At 36.2% G+C, this 22152-nt stretch overlaps 1 protein-coding gene across 3 annotated transcripts in view; it reads left to right on the forward strand.

The window, feature by feature from the left end:
* The window catches only part of LOC117336257 (rho GTPase-activating protein 5-like), a 91668-nt gene that overhangs the window by 31021 nt on the left and 38495 nt on the right, over positions 1-22152 (forward strand). For all 3 annotated transcript variants that reach the window (XM_033896730.1, XM_033896731.1, XM_033896732.1), the window contains exons 5-19: positions 490-786; positions 5221-5373; positions 5770-5875; positions 6798-6921; positions 7986-8187; positions 8843-9007; positions 9459-9755; positions 10413-10603; positions 11150-11333; positions 11711-11925; positions 15410-15493; positions 19501-19583; positions 19996-20091; positions 20801-20900; positions 21345-21545. In XM_033896730.1, the coding sequence (XP_033752621.1) occupies positions 490-786; positions 5221-5373; positions 5770-5875; positions 6798-6921; positions 7986-8187; positions 8843-9007; positions 9459-9755; positions 10413-10603; positions 11150-11333; positions 11711-11925; positions 15410-15493; positions 19501-19583; positions 19996-20091; positions 20801-20900; positions 21345-21545 (2498 nt within the window). The remainder of the gene's footprint in view (positions 1-489; positions 787-5220; positions 5374-5769; positions 5876-6797; positions 6922-7985; positions 8188-8842; positions 9008-9458; positions 9756-10412; positions 10604-11149; positions 11334-11710; positions 11926-15409; positions 15494-19500; positions 19584-19995; positions 20092-20800; positions 20901-21344; positions 21546-22152) is intronic.

Consider the following 22152-nt stretch of genomic DNA (forward strand, 5'->3'; position numbering starts at 1 on the left):
CATGCCCAGCCATGTGGATTTTTCCCGGGTACACCAGTTTCCTTCCTGCAGTAAGACCCCTAGGCCTCGTGAGCTTTTATCTGGCATGTTGATCGTAGAAGATGACTAAAAGTGGACCCCCTCGAGGATTTTCTTCCATGTCTTCAGTTTAGGGGACATTGAAGAGACCAAAATAAGATCTCCTATGCCCATTGGAACACTTAAAATTTTAAATCTTTCCTTTCTTTCCTCACCACCCTCTCTCTCTCTCTGTTGTTTGATTTCTTCCTCTAGGTGTCCTTGACGCCCATCATTATATGACCTTGGCTGTTGCAAGGATGTTAAACTCCTAAAAAACAAACTTTTACCTGGCTCAACCAGCGGGATGGATAAAGTTGATATAACTTAATTGTAATCGTAATTGTTGTAAGATAGATAAAACAAAGTTTGTTTTTATCATTTGATATAAATAAGACGTGATTATGCTAATCACATGCTTGTTTGTTGCAGGTTAAAGCGGCAATTTAAAAAGTTACTGGAGGAAACTCCAGAAGTGTCGCCTGGCAAGTCCTTGGAAGAGACGTACCTTTCATTTGAGGCCAAAGATTGTTACATTGATCTCAAACAGTACGAACGTGAACAGGTGTATGATGCTCATCAGCACGACCTCAAAACAGCCGCGCGACATGATTTTCAGGAACTGCTTTGGGAGAAACTGGAGATATTCATTCACATGTCCAACACCCCGAATACAATCACGCAAGAGGACATTCGAACCATAACCAAGTTTATAGAGAATGATCCCCGGTAAGGTCAAAAGTTATAATGGTCCTATTGTAGCTTATAGAGCTAGTTTGTAGTTAAAAAAGTTTGAATTGAAGGTTCCCTCATCAAACATAATCAAACGTCAGAAACCTAGATGCCTAAAAGTAAGACAGAATAAAGTGGTAAATTTCTCCCTAAAAATAGCGGTTTGTGTATCTTGACCTTAGGTCAGTCCAGTCCAATAATCAAGCCGACTTTGACACAGGTCCAGTCCTCAATTATCAGTTTTGCTTTTGTAAGATCGATTTTGTGAACTTTTTAAAGGAATCAAAATTTAAAAAGCGTATTCTACGTAATTGTATTTTCTCTGTTAGTAATCAAAGATTATTTTTAGCCTGCCTCTCGAAGAGAGTGGTATCTTATGTTGTCACCCCGGCTCAGTGTCGGTGTTGGTTTCGAAATGTTAAGTTTTTGGTGCAAGTGTTGAAAGGCATCGGTAAACTCCGTTATGATTGAACTAGTGTTCTTATATTTAGTTTGAGGGTTGCTGTGAGGGTTAACTATTATTATCCGGAGTTGGAATGAGTAATTTTTGAGAAGAAAATCAGATTTTTTCTTTTAAACATTTTGGACTTAGTCTTTTTATGTTAAATCTAATGTCAAGTTTTTGCCGCAAGTGTTGAAAGGTATCAGTAAACTCCATTATAAGTGTACTAGAATTGTAATATTTGGTTTGAGGGTTGCTGTGGGAGTTAACTATTATTTCCCAGAGTCAAATATGTTTCATGATAATGATAATTTAATGCTTTCTACAATGTAAAACCTAAGTTAAACTATGTCTATTTTACCTTAAAACATTGCAATCTATTTTTTTGTTAAAACATTGGTATACATTTATTGCAATATAGATTCCAGTTGGTGAACTCGCCCCCTAATTCTAGTGTGAGGTATATACTGATATACATTGTGAGGTGAACTTTGTACTGATGATGGTACTTTTGTTTTAAATAGATATTTTCATGATCCATACCCTATATTATTTATGCTTGGTGTACTGTCATGGTCAGATCTCAAATGTTCTGTACCATGACTAGATATATCATTTTTGTCGTATCATCTTCCTTGAAGTGTTTTAGACAATCTGGTTATACTCACAACTGAAAATGGAGAAGATTCAGGAAACTATAATTTCCATATTACACAATTACATGTTATCTCAAATGTTCTGTACCATGTAGCTATATCATTTTTGTCGTATCATCTTCCTTGAAGTGTTTTAGACAATCTGGTTACACTCACAACTGAAAATGGTTAAGATTCAGGAAACTATAATTATCCCCTCGCGACAAAAGTCGGGGAGGGGATATAGCGTTCCGTTCGTACGTACGGATGTTCACTTTTTGTCAGCGCTCTTGCGACTTCATTTTTGAACGGATTCTGACCAAACTTCATATATGGGTCCAGCATGGGAATACCTCGAATGAGTTCGTGTTTCAGAGTGCCAAGGTCAAGGTCAAGGTCACCGTTACTATTTATAGAAAATCTTTGTCAGCACTCTTGCAACTTCATTTCTGAACGGATCCTGACCAAACTTCATATATGGGTCCAGCATGGGAATACCTCGAACGAGTTCGTGTTTCAGGGCGCCAAGGTCAAGGCCAATGTCACCGTTACTATTTATAGTAAATCTTTGTCAGCGCTGTAATGCGACTTCATTTTTAAACGGATCCTGACCAAACTTCATATATGGGTCAATTAAACCTTCTGAACAAAGGAAAATGTTTATATATGCATTTAGATACACACATATTTATAATAACTATCAGGAAATGAAGTTGCTAGTGTGATGCGTAACCAGATACTGTTGAATGCATAACAATATATACCATATTTATCTGGCAATGAGCCCATGCCTGATAATAAGCCCATCCATGTATATTGCAGTTCAGTGCAAATGACAACTGATGTTATTTCAATGTCCTGCAATAACCCCACCCCCCATTTTGCGTCAGAGTTCATGTGTTAGCACGCGAGGGGATTTGTATCGTTTGCGATGCCTTGTTTCCTTATTACAAAATTACATGTTATATTAGCCCTTTTTCAGCTTCAAGCCAAAAGTTGATTATTGTAAATAAGCCACTGCTCACAAATAAGCCCCCTTCATTTTTGCTGAATCATCATTTTTTAAGATAATAAGCTAAAAGTCGTTAGAAAATAAACCCTCTGCAATCTTATATATTAATCTTTTAGACTAGGCGAGGGGCTTATTCAAGGTTAAACATGGTGTCTATACTGTTGATTCTGTAGGTCCCATTATAATTATTGGACCATATCCCTGCACCACTTAAAAGTCTTCCCAGCACCACTATAAGTCACCTGTTGTCAAAAGAATAGATACCAGATGTCCTTTTCTATACCCCAGGTATCGTGTGATGGACCGCCTGGACGAGGAAAGGAAAGTCATCCTCTTCAACCTGCTTGGGTTTATGGAATGTCCATCACGAGACAGGTGTTACTTTCAACATGCGTGTGCAGAAGTAGCGTTACAGAATATATTCGAGGGACGCACCTTCAGGTGAGACGACCTTTGGTCACTCTTTGGTCAACTGATGATAATTGGTCAGTAGATATTCATTGATCATTATTCAGTCAGGCTGTTCTTGAGCATCTGTGGCCAAAGCAGATTTTGAACCGTAGCGTCCGTCGTCCGTCGTCCGTCCGTCCGTCCGTCCGTCCGTCAACAATTGACTTCTTCTCCATAACCACAGATCAGAATTTGACCAAATTTGGTCAGAAGCATCCCTATGGGTTGGGGACTCAAAATTGTACAAATGGTGGGGCTGACCCCCAGGGGTCTGAGGGGCGGGGCCAAAAGGGGTCAATTTAGCTCTATTGATATAAACGACTTCTTCTCTGAAACCAAGCAAAGGATATTGCTCCTATTGGCCTGGTAGCATCACTATGGTGTGGGGATTCAAAATTGTATAAATGGTGGGGCTGACTCTCCAGGGGTCTGAGGGGCGGGGCCAAAAGGGGTCAATTGGGCTATATTGATATAAGCGACTTCTTCTCTGAAACCGAGCATTGGATATTGCTCATATTTGCTTGGAAGCATCACTATGGGATGGGGATTCAAAATTGTACAAATGATAGGGCTGACCCCCCAGGGGCCTGAGGGGCGGGGCCAAATGTTGTCAATTGGGCTATATTGATATAAATGACTTCTTCTCTGAAATCAAGCAATGGATATCGCTCATATTTACCTGGCAGCATCACTATGTGGTTGGGATTCAAAATTGTACAAATGATGGGGCTGACCCCCCAGGGGCCTGAGGAGCGGGGCCAAATGTTGTCAATTGGGCTATATTGATATAAACGACTTCTTCTCCAAAACCCAGCAATAGATATTGCTCCTATTTGACTGTGAGCATCCCTTTGGGGTCGGGATTCAAAATTATACAAATAATGGGGTCGACCTCCCTGGGGGCTGAGGGGGCTGGGCCAAAGGGGATCAATTTGGCTAAATTGATATAAACAGCTTCTTCTCTGAAACTAAGCAATGGATATCGCTCATATTTGTCTGGTAGCATCCCCCTGGGGTAGGGATTCAAAATTGTACAAATGACGGGGTCAATCCCCTGGGAGCTGAGGGGTGGGGCCAAAAGGGGCGTAATTTGGTTAAATTGATATTAACAAATTCTTCTCTGAAACTAAGCAATGGATATCACTTGCATTTGTATGGTAGCATGGTCATGCATGGGGTGGGGATTCAAAATTGTACAAATTTTGGGGTTGACCCCCCAGGGGGCTGAGGGGTGGGGCCAAAAGGGGTCAATTTGGCTACGGTAAATTGATATAAACAACTTAATTCTTCTCTGAAACAGCTCATATTTGACTGGTAGCATCCTTTTGGGTAGGGATTCAAAATTTATAAAGGAAGGAACTGACCACCAGGGTGCAGAGGGCGGAGTCAAAAGGGGTCAATTGGCTTAAACAACTTCTTTTCTGAAACTTAGCAATGGATATCACTCACATTTGTGTGGTAGCATCCCTATTGGGTTGCCCCAAAAGTCCATTTCATTTCATGGATTAATGCATTTTTTGGCAAAAAAAACTCACGTACCCATATGAAATGCCTATGATATGTTGACAAAGCAATACCAGTGACAAATATACTTAATCATCATTCTTGTTTCATATCTCATGAAATCCAGGTGAGCGATACAGGCCCTCTGGGCCTCTTGTTTAAGATAATAAGCTGAAAGTCGTTAGAAAATAAACCCTCTGCAATCTTATATATTAAACTTTTAGACTAGGCGAGGGGCTTATTCAAGGTTAAACATGGTGTCTATACTGTTGATTCTGTAGGTCCCATTATTGGACCATATCCCTGCACCACTTAAAGTCTTCCCAGCACCACTATAAGTCACCTGTTGTCAAAAGAATAGATACCAGATGTCCTTTTCTATACCCCAGGTATCGTGTGATGGACCGCCTGGACGAAGAAAGGAAAGTCATCCTCTTCAACCTGCTTGGGTTTATGGAATGTCCATCACGAGACAGGTGTTACTTTCAACATGCGTGTGCAGAAGTAGCGTTACAGAATATATTCGAGGGACGCACCTTCAGGTGAGACGACATTTGGTCACTCTTTGGTCAACTGATGATAATTGGTCATTAGATATTCATTGATCATTATTCAGTCAGGCTATTCTTGAGCATCTGTGGCCAAAGCAGATTTTGATATCCCCATATTGCAATTCCTATCGATAGTAACGTTATCCTTGTCATCAATCTCACAACACCAAGAATGCTTACTTGTGTGAAAAATACTTATACATGACATGTTCTTAAAAGTTTAATCAGCTTGGCCTGTGAAAAGTAAAATTATCTGAATTGTTCGTAAATTTCACAGAATTTAGATAGCTGAATTATTTCTCATATAAAGGTTAAGACTGGAACTGTATGTCTGACAGAGAACTAGTAGTTTGTATGAGTGACACATATTGTTCTTTGTATTGTCAGGTCTGAGCCACCCTCTATATCTGAAAGTGAGGGCTCAATGAAGCCTCTGAATTTGGTGCTGCTAGGCAAGGCTGGCCTAGCTGAGGAACTATGTAAAGAAATCCGGGTAAGTTTATCCATTGTAAAGAAATCCAGGCTAGTTTATCCATTGTAAAGAAATCCAGGCAAGTTTATCCATTGTAAAGAAATCCAGGCAAGTTTATCCATTGTAAAGAAATCCAGTTAAGTTGATCCATTGTAAAGAAATCCAGTTAAGTTGATCCATTGTAAAGAAATCCAGTTAAGTTGATCCATTGTAAAGAAATCCAGTTAAGTTGATCCATTGTAAAGAAATCCAGTTAAGTTTATCCATTGTAAAGAAATCCAGTTAAGTTTATCCATTGTAAAGAAATCCAGGCAAGTTTATCCATTGTAAAGAAATCCAGTTAAGTTGATCCATTGTAAAGAAATCCAGGCAAGTTTATCCATTGTAAAGAAATCCAGGCAAGTTTATCCATTGTAAAGAAATCCAGTTAAGTTGATCCATTGTAAAGAAATCCAGTTAAGTTGATCCATTGTAAAGAAATCCAGTTAAGTTGATCCATTGTAAAGAAATCCAGGTAAGTTGGTCGATTATAAGAAAATCCAGGTAAGTTGGTCGATTATAAGAAAATCCAGGTAAGGTGGTCCATTGTAAAGAAATGAGCATCAGTGAAACCATTTCAAATAAATATGTATTAGTTGAACCATGCATGATTAAATCTGAATATGTTGAACAAATTATCAATTAATATGATGATCTGCGTGGAGATGCCTGTGAAGGCAGAAAGGCTTTGCGGTAAATATTGGTTTTTGTTTTATTTTAATACTGAGAACCAGAATTTTTTTTATATATATTTATATATATCTTGCAAAGTCTTACATGAAGTACATCTTAACAACGAGCTAAAACATTGTTCTATGAATAGGGATTATACATGTAAGTTCAGTGAATTTGTTTTTATATATATTGAACCTCTTCCTAAATGCTAATTCTTTTATCATTTCAGAATATGTGCAATCATGATATGTTTCCCTATCGAAATGCTGTGTATAGTTTAGATTATCGACCAATAGAAGAGGATGTTAGGTTAGAATATAACTCTTTTGCTACTGCAAACTTTAAACCACATGGTAAGTATTTCCATGTCTTGTCTTTTCTGCTTACCTCTGACCTTTTATGATTTTGTTTTGACCTTTTACCTCTGACCTTTTATGATATTGTTTTGACCTTTTACTTTTCATGTCTTAATTACTGTAAATCACTTATATTTCGCGAGTACTTAATTTCGCGAACTCACCTCATTCGACTTATTCGCGAATACATAATTTCGTGAATTCTGATCTCAAAATGACTTCAAATTCGCGAATGACGTTAACAGGTCGGCGATATTGTCATGTGGAGAGTTCATATATATTGTTTTGTGATATAAAATTACACTCTGATATAAGTATATAATTTATTATTCTATTATTACTTTAACGGCGATGTCTGTTTACCATCTAAAGATTACGGTAGATTCAAAATGGATGCCACTTATTCTTGTCATTCTTATATAAATATTCACGAGGGATTTGAATTCGCGTTTGACTCTCCTCGCGAATTAACGCGAAAATAAATCCCACGCGAAATATAAGTGATTTACAGTATAATGTTGTGTTACCTCAACCTGTCATCACCTTCACTGACCTTGGTTTATTTATATCTTTACCCTATTTGGATTTAATCTTTGACCTTTTGTGACTAATCTTTGATCTTTGACCTTTTGTGACTGATCTTTGACCTTTTGTGGCTGATCTGTGATCTTTTGTGAACTTTTATGACATTTTCTGTCCTATTGATGACCTTTTGTGATTTCTTTTGAAATAAACCTGTTTCTTGGACCTACGATTCTCATATTGTTTTACATTTCTCTGAGCTCTCTAAATCTTTCTGTTATGATCTTCTTTTGTGACTGTTGTGACATTTGTGACCTTTCCAAAGTTTGTTTAATTGCTGAATATGAGTTCAGCCACCTATTGTTTCAAACTAGTACATATTTTCTTTGATAATTGGATGTTATTATGTTTTCTCTTAAGTTTGAAATAAAAGGTGATAGCATCATTAGATGATATTTTAGTTGATTTTCTGATAACTTCATGATGAGCTTGAAATAATATCCAGTTAACAATCCACACTTTGTATCATGATGTTACAGGGTGTCTATGTGTGTACAATTCACGAGATTCTCTGGAGTATGTACGTTCAAGCTTGGAAACGACGCTGCTGGAAGATCTGCAGCGCGAGGAAAACCAAACGTTACACGGTGTGCCAATCATCATCCTACATGCCTTCAATCCTGACTGTACAGAGAAGGAACACATCATTCTCTCTCACAAGGGACAGGAGCTGGCACGCAGGTCTGGTCTTAACCAACATTGTTGCAGTTTGAGTGACAGATGTTGTATGATAGCCTATTTTGACATCATAACCCGGGGCTTTTAATGGAGGTTTTTTGGGCCAATAATATGAGGCCTTTTCACATTGATGTCTAATTCCAAAAATTTGCAGTTTACTCCAAAAAACTTCTTTCAAAATCTAACAAATTTTCTTCTGAAGACAAAAAGCCCAGTAATCACCTTAATTTTAACTTATGACATCAGAGTAATCTAGACCAGTCCATCTGGTAAAAGTTTTCCAGCATCGATAAACATGGAATGTCCTTGTCAAGTTGGCAAGAATAATTGGCATTGCATTGTATCAACTAAGTAAAATTCAACGCAATAGATTAGTATATGAGGCATACAGCAGTATTATGAAATATTGGACAGCATATGATTATTACAAAATTCAGGTCATTTAGCCTAAATATAATATTCTAGTGTCGGTGCATGTTAGAAAGCAGCTTGTCAGCTAGGATGTTTTCAACCTCCGTCCATATGATTCATGATTTCCAGGTTAGACTTACTTAAGTTGAATAATTTTCATTTAAAATTACCTTATATTTGAAATATACTTTCATTTTTACGATCCTTTAAAGAAAAGTGCTGATGTTTTCTTGCTTTGTTGTTTCAGTTTGCGATGTGAGTTTAAAGACATTCCAGCGGAAGATGACATAGAAGATCATGGTTTGAGGTTTTCACCTGTACAGATAGAGGAATCACTAATTATGGTGGTTCGAGGCTCTGGTCAGGCTAGCTTGTCCCGGCCGTGCTCGGAGGATCTAGAACCTGATCTACGGTAAGTTCTGGCGGAGGATATGATGCCACAAGGTTGATATCAGGAGCTTACGTCAGTGGTTTACGTCATATAAAATTTATTAATAAACATTTTTGATTAATTCTGTATTCCATAGCCACTAGAGTAAGATTATGTTTATCACATGACGCAAATAGATGAAGATGTAAGTGTAAATTCTCAAATTGATTTCTAAATAAGACTGGCAAATTTCAACTCTGGCAGTTGCCAGGTGCTGACATTAGGCCGGTGGTTTTTCTCCGGGTACTCCAGCTTTTCTCCACCTCCAAACCTGGCACGTCCTTAAATGACCCTGGCTGTTAATAGGACGTTAAACAAAATAAACCAAACCAAACCAAATTGTCAAATAAAGAGACAAATAGATTACCGATATGCACAAGTTACTTCAACTTTTGAAATGCCCTCTGTATTATGCATGTTGATTTGTCTTCAGGATTGGGATGTGTCTTATGTGTGGTGACCCCTTCGACTGCGAGATCCCCCTTGGGCCCCTGCTCAACAGTAACCCCACCCAGATTGACATTGATCATCCGAGTTCTATGTTCACCATCAATATGGAGACCAATGTCGACAACAGTCCAGATTTTTCCAAACAGAAGATTGAGATCTGTATCTCTTCCTACCACAACTTTGTGTCCAAAATGTTTAAGGACGATGAAGACTACCACATGTTCCACGGGTTTATACTTGTGTTTTCCACCAAGAGAAAGGCCTCTTTTGCAACCATGAAGTATGTAATGTCTTTTACTTCTTAGCTTCTAGTTGTAAATTTTATACTCCCAGTTCCTGTCTGTCCCATGTATTTCTGTCCCATATAATATTTGGCCGTGTCAGTTTAACTTTACAATGAATCTATTTGATTTTCACTCCTTGTGTTTGCCAAGTCTCAAAAAGAATGTGTGATCAGATTTTGAAAAAAAACAACATTTATAAATACTGAGAGCACAGCATACATCAGCTTCAATGATATAAAGAAAAATATGTGATTTTTTTGTAGTAGTTCAAAAATATTGAGATTTTTAGTAGAAGTTCAACAACATTTTAAATTAGGTTAATTGAATGACTGTTATAAAGCGAGTTACGCTAAATGAGGTTAATTGAATGACTGTTATAAAGCGAGTTACGCGAAATGAAGGGAGAAATCTGTCCCATATTTCAAAACAAGTTCAACAACCGAAAACTTAATAAAGAGGAAGTCTTTATAGATTAGATTTGTACCTAATACATTTTCCTTTGTAAATATGGAACTAGACCACCTCCATATAATATTTTTACTCAAAAGTTAAGGTATGCAAATAAATATCAGTAGTTATAGTATATGTTGTTTAAACATGTATTGTTTTGTGGAAAGCTTTGATGCCTTACATGTCACTTATTCACGATCCAGGGCGTTTGCGGAAAGTTTGCGAAACCAAATGCAGGTGCTGCCAATCTTGATCCTAGCTGTCACAGATAGCGTAGGGTCGGCCATCTTCTTCAAGGACGAGCTAAGTCAAAATCTCATTTCTGAAGGCAACCAGTTGGCCGATTTTCTTGGTGGAGAGTTCAAAATGACTACTGCCAATTTCCAACAGCAGAGTAAGTGATTGATGCATTGTAGACTATTTTATGTTCAGTGATGAATTTGAAGATTAAAAATGACTGTCCAACTCTATTTTAAAAAGGTTTCATTTAAAGTAGCGAGGGAAAAGCTTAATTGATGAAATATCTTATTATTTTCCTTTTCTGCAAATATTTACTGATGTTTGTGGTAAAGAGAAGGAAGAAAACTTTGTACAATTTGAAGTTAAATAGAATTTGATATTGTAGAAAAAACTTGTCTTTGGAACAAATTTTCTGAAGATGTGTTAAAGCAGGAAAAGTAGGGATAGTGTGGTCAGATTGAGATGTCACTCAAATGCTACATTGTGTTACGTTAAGACAAGGAAAACGTAAAATTCATCAATAAACTCTAGATCAGCAGAGTATTCATTGGAATTTTGAAAAATTCCCATCTTTTCTTTTTGCCATTTCCTATTGCATTTAAAGTTATAAGTATTGAGTTTCTGTGTGTAATTGTTATTAAAGATGTGGATTGTCTGTGAGTGTTGAATAATAAAGCGGATATTTTTTTCTGTGTTACAGCTCCTATCTACATCCCATTCTTTAAGGAGGCATGGTACAAAAGAGAAAGTGTGTCCGAGTCCTACTACAGTGTCCCTAGCAGTCCTCCAGCTTATGGCCATTCCATTGACCCGAAGCGTCCCCCAGCCCCACTCCCCCGTCCGTTTGAAATCTATCCCACCACCAAAAGTAGTACCAGTAACAGGTAAGTACTGTAATATCTTGTTCCATCAATAAATGGCTCTAACGATACCTTTAACCTAAAGGGAGAACAATATTTTGTATTGAGATTCAAAACATGAAGTTTGTTTTAGTATCCATCTATTTCGTTATCTTAAATGCTGACTAGTTTTGAAATGTTCAACAGATTTGATGTTGTGTTTGAAATGTCCAACAGCTTTGAAGTTGTGTTTGAAATGTTCAACAGCTTTGAAGTTGTATTTGAAATGTCTAGCAGTTCTTCTCTTTTCAGTAATAAATTATGATATTTTATGATTTCTTAATATTTGAAAGATATTTTAGTCGATAAATGTTGATAAGTTGAACTGGTTTACATAATATTTTACTAATACTTCTCTTTAGCCAAAGTACAGAAGAGTCTGAACCTATCTATGACCAGCCAAGCAACCTTCGTGGGGGGCCAACGTCTGACAGTGAACAGGAGCGCCCGTCCTCGGCTTCCCCACCACCGCGCACAGAAAGTCCAACCTGTCCACCCCCCTATCAGTTTGATCTAAAGAATGGTGAACGATTGGTTCGTCCCAGTATGATCCGTCAGCGCCCAGGAGACCACGCAGGTATGAACCTGGGAATATATTTATTACAAAAATGTGTGGACTGGTTTTGGTAGTTGAATGTATTCCTCCATATTCTATTTGTAGCTCATATCTGAATTTTCATTGCTTAAGTTGAAAGTATGACAAAAGAAATTTGAAATTTTCTTGTACACCCGGACACTTCAGAATTATTTAACCCCAGAGAGATTGTCTCTTTGATCTGATACCGGGTAGAGGAATAGCGATCAATTCAGAAGAAAATTTCTTAAAGAACAGCGATATTACTGCTGTGTGTTACAATTTAATTAAACAGTAACAAAATTGTTGATGGTTATGCATGGAAATAAAATTTTACCTGTTAGCATGGGAGGCATGATAGAGTCATGTAAACTTTAGACTGGTGATATGATATTTAAAAGTTAAATTAGGTTAAAGTTGAATTATTTATTCATAATCATATAATCAAACCATAAATTTATTTATTATAATTTTGTTTTATATGTTTGATATGTATTATTTATGAATGATAAAAACAAATTTCATTTTGATTTGCTAAGGTATGTCGGGAGATCGTGCATTTTGAATTTCTTGTATGGATTTTGTATATCTGTATAGGGATTTACAAATTTCTGATGTATTCAGTATATATTGTATGGATATTGAATTATGATGAATCTATAATTATTGTATATATGCATTTGTTTTGATGGTGTTTCATTCCTTTCTCTATACATTTGACATTTTGTTCCCATTTCATAATGGTATTAGGGTTTTCTGTCTCTGTGTGAAAGCTATCGCTCTAGATAGCCACTGTTTGACTGCATACATACACATTGATGATGCACACTTTTGAACAATTTACCACTAAACTATCTCATAATACCTGGAGAATTCACTGTTACAGGGACTAAGTCATGCTCTTGACAGCTCTACACAACTTTTTTTTTAATTCTAATGTTTTGTCTATTTGATATCTTCACACATGTTTTACAAAGTTTTGTTTTGGACTACTTGTTAAAATCTTGGAACAAGTTCATCTGAAGGGATTTTGCTTTGTGAAACAGCTCATAGCAGTCATGTGTACTGAAGACTTTAAGGCAATCTTTGTAAAATTTGTAGAAATTAAAAAGCTTGTATGTCTGCCCCAATCTTCTCCATACAGACGCTCAAAAGGAAATCTATCGCAAATCCTGCCCTGTTCTGGAACGAGAACTCAAACTCACCAGCACAATCAGTCTGGAACAGGCAGATAGTGACAGAGAGCCTCACTATCAGTTCAGGAAGTCATACAGTATGAAACTTGCAGTGAAGGAAGAAGATGAAGGTGATTGGTGGATATATCATGGAATGAAAAATGAATCTTTCGGCTTCTGTGATTAAATTTTTTGTTAGCTTTTTGTGGTTGGACCAAAAGAAATCCCAAAATTTCGCTTCCATCTGCCATTCATTGGTTTTTTTTTGCCTCAGACTTCATTTTCAGCAGATTTTAGATATTTTTTCCTCCACGTTTCCTCCACATATGAAAGCACTCCATTGACTCTGCACACATATATTCTATGTGAACCTTTCTATGTCTATTATTTTCTCTTCCTGTCTCTCAACTTTAGGCCACCAGTTTTTAAAACTTTTTGATTTGCGCTTTTTAGATCTAGTCATTGTTAAGCATCCAATGTTGATACTGACCTTTAATTGTATTTGTTGTTGTGACAGCACTGATATTGCTTTTACAGACTGAGTTATCTTTCCTGTTATTGACGGCCAATGTAATTTCTCCATGTAGACTTAAACATTAGTGGTGCCTGTTGGATCAAAATTGATGTTAGTTATCTCCCTTTGTCATACCTCTCGTTACTGTCCCAGTAAATGAATATTTAAATCAATATCTCTGGCTTACAAGTCACCTTGTACGTTATGTCCGTGCCCTTAACTTTAATGATCTGTTAATCAAACAGAATCACCGATATGTAAAACAAAATTTTATTTATATCTGCTTGGCTTTTCAATTAAAAAATCTTTATGGCATAATATTGCCAGCGTTAAATTTCATTATCTTTAGACATCCAAATTTGTGACTGAAGATGTTTTTTCACAACCATACCTAATTTTTTGATATTATATATATCCTGACTTTTGAAGCTTAAACTAAGGAAACATTTTGAAATTTGGTCCAATAAATATTCTTGAATGATGTAAAAAAAAAAATCAGATGAGGCTGTCCACTTGCTCTACAATAGCTAGAAACTTCTATATGCACCTACCAAGTACTCAACAAATCTTACCAAATTCCATATTTTTCTTCAGCAGCCTACACCACAATCATTTGCAGTATTGTGGCTGTTGCCCTGATTTCCTTCACGATTAATGTTGTTGGCTCTCTTTCCTGATTTCCTGTGAAATCCTTCTGTTTTGATATCAGTTGAGCACTATATTGTGTACAAATTGTTCCCACTCGCAGATGTTGTCATTGATATTTTAAACTGATGGCTGATATTCATTGTATATAATGTACCTTATCAATATGTGTAGATAATCTAGAAACATGTTAATCAAGAAACTGATTTTGCACAAAACTAGACAACAGATGTAACTATAATGTGACTAAACATCACAATTTTACCTTGTCATATGTTATCCAGATCATATTTTTTTTAGAAGGGTAGTTTCATTTTAAAGGACTCGTATATTAAATTATCCACCCTCTTGTGAAACAGACATGTTTGATATTTATTCAGATTATTTATCATGAAGGAAACAGTAAAATACTTATATAAATAAGCAGACAGTGAATTAAGCATCTTGTTACTATTCAAACAAATCAATAATAGTATTTAATAATTATTAACATGTTTTTCCAAAATAGATACAGGTTTATTCAATACTCTACTGTATATAATATGTTTGGCTGTTAATGATCCTAGATTTAATCCTGCAGTTGTACCATTGTATATATATTAAAATAAGAAACGTTATATGCCATTTTCCTGCAATATTTATGTATATAGTTTCATGAGTAATAAGATAGATAGAGTTTAATCATTTAGGTTTTGACATACAGGTAGACCAAATGCATGTGTACATATCAGTACTACATATTTGGCTACTAAATAGTCCTGCAGTCTTATCTTTTCTCGGTCGAGAACCTGGTTTACATGGATTTCAGATTAAAAGGAAATCATCAGTTTGCCGATCTAAAGGCCACTTTTTCTCTATCAGGTATTAAGTATTGGCGGTCTGTAGTCCGTTAATTCTCTACCAGGTGTCCAGTATACACTAAGAATGTTTGACAGTATTGGCGGTCTGTAGTCCGTTAATTCTCTACCAGGTGTCCAGTTTACACTAAGAATGTTTGACAGTATTGGCGGTCTGTAGTCCGTTAATTCTCTACCAGGTGTCCAGTATACACTAAGAATGTTTGACAGTATTGGTGGTCTGTACCCAGGCTCCAGCCTGACATTGCCATGAGTACCACATGATTATATTTTTTCTCTCCCCTTCCTCCCGTCAGCCTGGGCCATTAATGAACCGCGACGACCACAGAAGAAGGCGAGCACATTCCCCTCTGATGCCAAATTAATCAATCCGGACAACGGTGATTGTTTTAGTTGCAATGTCCATTGGAGAGTGTCGGGCCTGATCTCTTTCCCTCAAATCCTGTACAATTCATTCTGTCATATTGCAGGCCTGTTAAAAAATTGTCATTTGCGAATCTCAGATTTATACCTTGTGAAATGTTTGATGTTTGTTTCAATACTTATTAATTATTTTTGCAAACTATTTTCTGGTTATCAAAAATTAGATGATTAGAAAGGGTTTGTATATTATGTAAGTTAAATGTAATAACTTATTCACAAAAAGTGATTATTTTTTTTTAATGAAAAGTAGACAAGTTCTCGGAAATACCAACTTACAATAGTGTCTTGTATTCTGTCTTATTTGAAACATTTATGAATCTTCAAAATTTTTGAAATGTATGATATGACAGTTACATTGAATAAGATTTTGTGGAAGGGAGATCAGAGTAATGACACGGTATTTATACTCGAAGATTTATGTTAACACTCGCGGCCTACCCTGCATCGCTGTGTGGCTGGGTGCCTATGTTGTTGTCGCATTAACCGCAATGTGTACCAGTGTATATACCTGCCTTGTAGTGTCAAGATAATGCATGCTCCTAACTGACTAGACAAGCCTGCTCAACAGTGTTGATGATGGAACATTAGGAGGAAAGTCACTATTTTTCTGCTACTGGAAACATACTATAATATCAAGAATGTGATACAATATAATCGATTCAATAGAATTTTTTCATGGTTTTCCCGAATTTTTTATTTAAAAGAAAAATTGGGTAAGGGTGGGGGTGGATGGAGTATATATCAATTTACTTTTAGAATTATTGATGTTATTTATTCTGGTTTTGTTTGCTGAATTTCAAATTTAGAGAAGTTTGTTATTTTTAGTCCCCTATTTTTGGAACTGGGGGATGGACTTGGTATCTTCTCTGTCTGTCCATACATGTGTATATAACATAGAATTGGTCAGCGTTCTAGTAGCTTCATTCCTAGAGGGACTTTGATCAAATTTCGCACAATTACCAAGGACCATAATATATCTGACAAGTTCGAGTTTCAGGGTCGTTGGGTCAATTTCAAGGTCACTATTACTGTTTTTGGAAAATCATTACAGTGTAATAGCTGGTAGGGGACATGTATTACTATAGCTATGCTCGGTGTAATAGCTGGTAGGGGACATGTATTACTATAGCTATACTCGGTGTAATAGCTGGTAGGGGACATGTATTACTATAGCTATACTCGGTGTAATAGCTGGTAGGGGACATGTATTACTATAGCTATACTCGGTGTAATAGCTGGTAGGGGACATGTATTACTATAGCTATACTCGGTGTAATAGCTGGTAGGGGACATGTATTACTATAGCTATGCTCGGTGTAATAGCTGGTAGGGGACATGTATTACTATAGCTATACTTGGTGTAATAGCTGGTAGGGGACATGTATTACTATAGCTATACTCTGTGTAATAGCTGGTAGGGGACATGTATTACTATAGCTATACTTGGTGTAATAGCTGGTAGGGGACATGTATTACTATAGCTATGCTCGGTGTAATAGCTGATAGGGGACATGTATTACTATAGCTATACTTGGTGTAATAGCTGGTAGGGGACATGTATTACTATAGCTATACTCTGTGTAATAGCTGGTAGGGGACATGTATTACTATAGCTATGCTCGGTGTAATAGCTGGTAGGGGACATGTATTACTATAGCTATGCTCGGTGTAATAGCTGGTAGGGGACATGTATTACTATAGCTATACTTGGTGTAATAGCTGGTAGGGGACATGTATTACTATAGCTATACTCGGTGTAATAGCTGGTAGGGGACATGTATTACTATAGCTATACTCTGTGTAATAGCTGGTAGGGGACATGTATTACTATAGCTATACTCGGTGTAATAGCTGGTAGGGGACATGTATTACTATAGATATGCTCGGTGTAATAGCTGATAGGGGACATGTATTACTATAGCTATACTCGCTGTAATAGCTGGTAGGGGACATGTAAGAAAGTAAATGTAATTAACACCAGAGAATTAACTGGAGATGTGACAGGAATATACAGTTAAATGTTGTTAATGGTTATGTGTTTTTGTGTATGTATCAGACGAACGCATGCCTAACCAAACTTATAAATCTTCTCTTGCAGCATCTATTAATTTGATAGATTTGTTGTATTATTGTTGATTGTTTTCTGTTTTAATTGATAGTTGCAAATTTGCTTTTTTATTTACAGTTTCTTTTTTATGTATCCACACTTCTACAGTTTCAAAATCTCTCACTTAATGTGCACCATCCGTATATACAGCTGGACACGATTGTCTACTTCACTTTTTTGCTAGTGTGTTAGTTTTCTGTCTACTTTTCTATTTAAGTGTTCTTTGTAATAAACATTTTGGCATTCCCTTCTATAATCATGTGACCATTCAATCAAATATTCATGTGACCTTTCCTCATATTATTTTTCCATTAAAAATGGCCATGTGACCTTTCCATTAAATAATCATTTGATTGCTCCTTAAAATATCTAATTCTGTGAAGATTCTACTGAAATATTACCTCTTTCCTGTGAATTTTGTGACCCTTTTAATCTGTACATGCACTTTTTAATAGAATTTATATCCAGCAAATGATTAATATATTCACCCATGTGACACTTTCTTTCCTGCACTTGATAACTATTTATTCTGTCTGGACATGTATAACCTGTGATGGTTACATATAATGGTCTGAACTGTGACTTTGGCCTTATTATCATCACCAGCAAAGTCGTCCCTTCATTTAGTCTTCAGCATGAATCTTTACTCATTTCTCATCAATCTGATTTCATTATCATTATTTGCAATGATAGTTTATGTAAGATTGTAAAGCTCAGGATTTTCTGTTGAAATCATTTACCATTTCTATTCATATGTAGTTCTTATTGCTATCCTATATGTAGTTTCGTGAAATAATTTATCTACATTGTGTATATATCTTTTCACATTATGCTATATTGTATTTTTGTTTTCATGTCTACAGAGTTCTGTATGAGAGGAGGCAAATTAGACCTTCCTCACTCACAACCTTCACTCTGGGTGTACACAGGCTTTTTGTCAAATTTTTAATGACCATTTTTAATCTTAAATCAACATATATATATATACTACAATATCTAACACTTGCCTATATGAATTATAACACCAATAAAATAAGACTAAGTTTATTTTTTGTTTGGAGGTTAAAATATCACTATATAAAGATATAGAGGCATAGAATTTATGAAAGATGGAAAAAAGTGTTATTCTGTCCAAAATCTGTGTAATAAAAGTACATTGTATATTCAAAATTTTGCCAATCATTTAAAATGATCAAAGGTTACTTGTTTTCAGGCAAGTAAAGTCATTTTATGTCGATAATTTCATAATGCTCAAGTTCTATCCAGATTTACATAAACAGTTTATGAGTTAAAACCTAAGTTAGGCAGGTAAGATCTGTTTTAAAAGTATTTCATTGGCTTCTGTGATTTAAATTTTGATCATCTTCTCATAGCTCCACCAAATGTAGTTGCTGCTGTATGGTACAGTCTCGGTGTTAAGAGTGTAGTATAAAGAGGATTACCCAAATAGATAGGATCTGTTAAGTATGAGTTTTATCTCTGTCATACACAGTAATATTACCAGAAAATTGTACTAGTCATTAAGACTAAATCTAATATACACCAAGGAAAAGTTAAACTCTGGAAACTTAAGGTACATATAATGGTAGGTACATAAATATATTACTATGTATTCTGCTATATGTGATTACATTAAAAAGCTCGATCTTTGTCATCAGACACTTCAGCTTTGTAGACAAAACACCTTCCATACATAGTAATTGTTGACACATGCACCTTTAGTGTGACTAGTACTAGGCTAATTGTCCTGTCTATGGTTCATCCATGTAGCTATGGGCTTGTGGGCTAGGGATGTACACCTCCTGTTCAGGTGTTCACGGAATGTTAGAATCAATTTGCCTCCTGTTCACTTTCCAGGTCGTCTGGATGATGATTCACGGAGAAGTTCAGAGGAAACTATCTGGAGGGAAAATGAACTCTATCACTCACGAAATCCACAGGTAAGTGTTAATGAAATCCACAGGTAAGTGTTAATGAAATCTGCAGGTAAGCGATGATAATGTTTTTATGAAATCACAGTCCAGATAAGCTCCCTTTAGAAAAACTTGATCATGGTAGATGCATCTCAGGGTTCGTACAGGCCTTCAAAAAGCCCTAAAAAGATTTTGTGATGCCCAATTGTATGTAAAAGTTAACTATTTATTTTTGTTGTCTTTCGAATGTATGTGTCAACAGTTTTTGAAGGCCGTAAATTTACTTAGAAAAGGCCTTAGATTTACTGAAAAAGGTCTTAGATTTACTTAAAAGGGCCTTAAATTTCATTGCAAGATTCCTGTCCAGACCCTGGATTGATAGGTGTATATATAGATGTCTTGACATGCTGAATGTTTTATATTTAATTGTTAATTACAGTTTGGTGTAGGAAGAAAGCCGTCCAAGAGTACTATACAGGCTCCCCTGGCCTTGCCAGAACACATAGAGATCTCCTCAGATTACGCTACCGTCAAGGTATGTAATCCATCTATCCAAGCTGTCATTTTATACTGCACCTCCATAATGTACATCCAGACCAATCTGCACCATCTGAAACATTCATGCTATCTAGAAGCTAACTTTCCTGAAATCCTATTTCAGACCTCATAGTGCGACACCATGGCAATTTGACGGCCACCTGTTGTAAAACTATGTAAAAATTGGTCCAGCAAACTACATGTCAGATCCATGTCAACTTTTTGAATTTTCATGGGGAAGGTTGCATGTGTTTAAATATAGACCTTCTTTTGACAAACTTTCTATTTAATTGGAATTCTATAGTTATGAGCAAAGAGTAAGACATGTCTTAAAAAATTGTCCCAAATCCGAAGTCTCCATGCTAAATAGGGAGGGTTTGCAAGTAGAGTCAATCTTTGCTGTCTCCAACCCTTATAACTAGAAGATCCTGCTTAAGTTGAAGTAAAACATTCAGTTTCAATGGTAAAGTTCCATGTTAGATATACATGTACTCATTTAACTTGGAATCTTGTGATGTCTTGACATTTTTTTATGACCCAACTGACTTAGGATGCAGAGTTTCTACATAGTATATCTTAGTACATTTGTCCCTACCTTATTTTTCCCACCCTTAACTACCCATTCCTACCCTCTGCCACTGCCTCTCAAAATCATTTTATACTATGCAACAGAAAACCCTAATGATGTATGACCATTGACCTTATAGGATGTGGTGAGTTCGCCGACACCAGAGTCAGATTATGCTTCGGTGAATGATGCTCTTCCTGATGGTATCCTCCAGAGAGTTCGCTCACAGCAGCGTAAAAGTAAGGCTCCATTTTGTTATCAGATTGGCTCTGGTCTAAGATTCAGACAAGGGGAGATAATCTTGTGTTAAGTTACAGGTGGGCAATTCTTTACAAGAACTTAAGGGGCTGGTAGCCTGTCTAAGGCCCATTATAATATATCATTGTTATGATGTCATAAGGAATTTTGATTGATACTACTGGAAAATACTTTCAGAAACTATAGGATACTAATTCTTGAATTTCCATACAGTATTCCTAGTAAATATGGTATCTGAATGTATATCTATTGTAGAGGAAAGGCTAGTTGACACAGTTGTTCACATTATATTGTGTGAAGAGAACAAAGAAAGTGCAAGCATCTTCATTAATTAACACCTAGAATTGGAAATTGTCTTATATTTTAGAAAATGTGATAATGACGTTATATATACTTCAAAATGCAATATTGGTTTATTTTATCAGAAGGCAATACAGATTCTGAGGACTCTGAGTTCAGTTCCCTGGAGCGTGAACGAGAAAAGAGTCTGTACACCAAGTGTAACAGAAAGCCTACCCCACACAAGAAAAAGACAAAGTACAAGCCCCAGACTGGCCGTGCAGACCCAATGAACTCTGACCTTGCCAGTCAGTTCCGTCATTTGAGGATACGTGATCGTGAACGAGGTCAGTTACAGATTTGATATTTATATTTGGGGGAATCTTATTATAAGTCTTCTTTTTTAAATTTAAATGTAAACTTGATTTATTTTACAACAATTGCAAAATAAGTCATACCAACTTGTATTATCGTGTATTGCCCACACCGATATTTTCTGATATTTTCTCTATAAGCCAAAGTAATATTTAGTATTGCCCACACCGTTAGATTTTCCGTATAAGCCAAAGTAATATTTTTATAAATCAAAACCTGCAGATCGCCTGCTTCTATGCATTGCCCGTGGGTTATCTGCTACGTAATTAAGTAAAATTTCACCATCAGGGAAAACCCTCGCTGTTTATGTTTGGCTCTCATTGCTGAGACCTTAATTGCCTTGACACATTTACTGTGTTGATAAACGTATTTCTAGATCTACTTATGAGTTGTTTTTACTTGTCATGAGATGTTCAAGTACAGCTAAATGAGCAATTCATATTTTCGGATGTAAACAGCAAATTAATGTCAGCACCTGATAGTACACCAGGGAAGCCTAAAAAGTTAACTTGGATGTTACAAGTATCATAAAGCCTGCAGTTTTTATGAGTGTTTTTAAAACATTTTAAACATTTTGTC

This window comes from Pecten maximus, chromosome 10 (genome assembly GCF_902652985.1).
Source record: "Pecten maximus chromosome 10, xPecMax1.1, whole genome shotgun sequence".
Classification (NCBI taxonomy): Eukaryota; Metazoa; Mollusca; class Bivalvia; order Pectinida; family Pectinidae; genus Pecten; species Pecten maximus.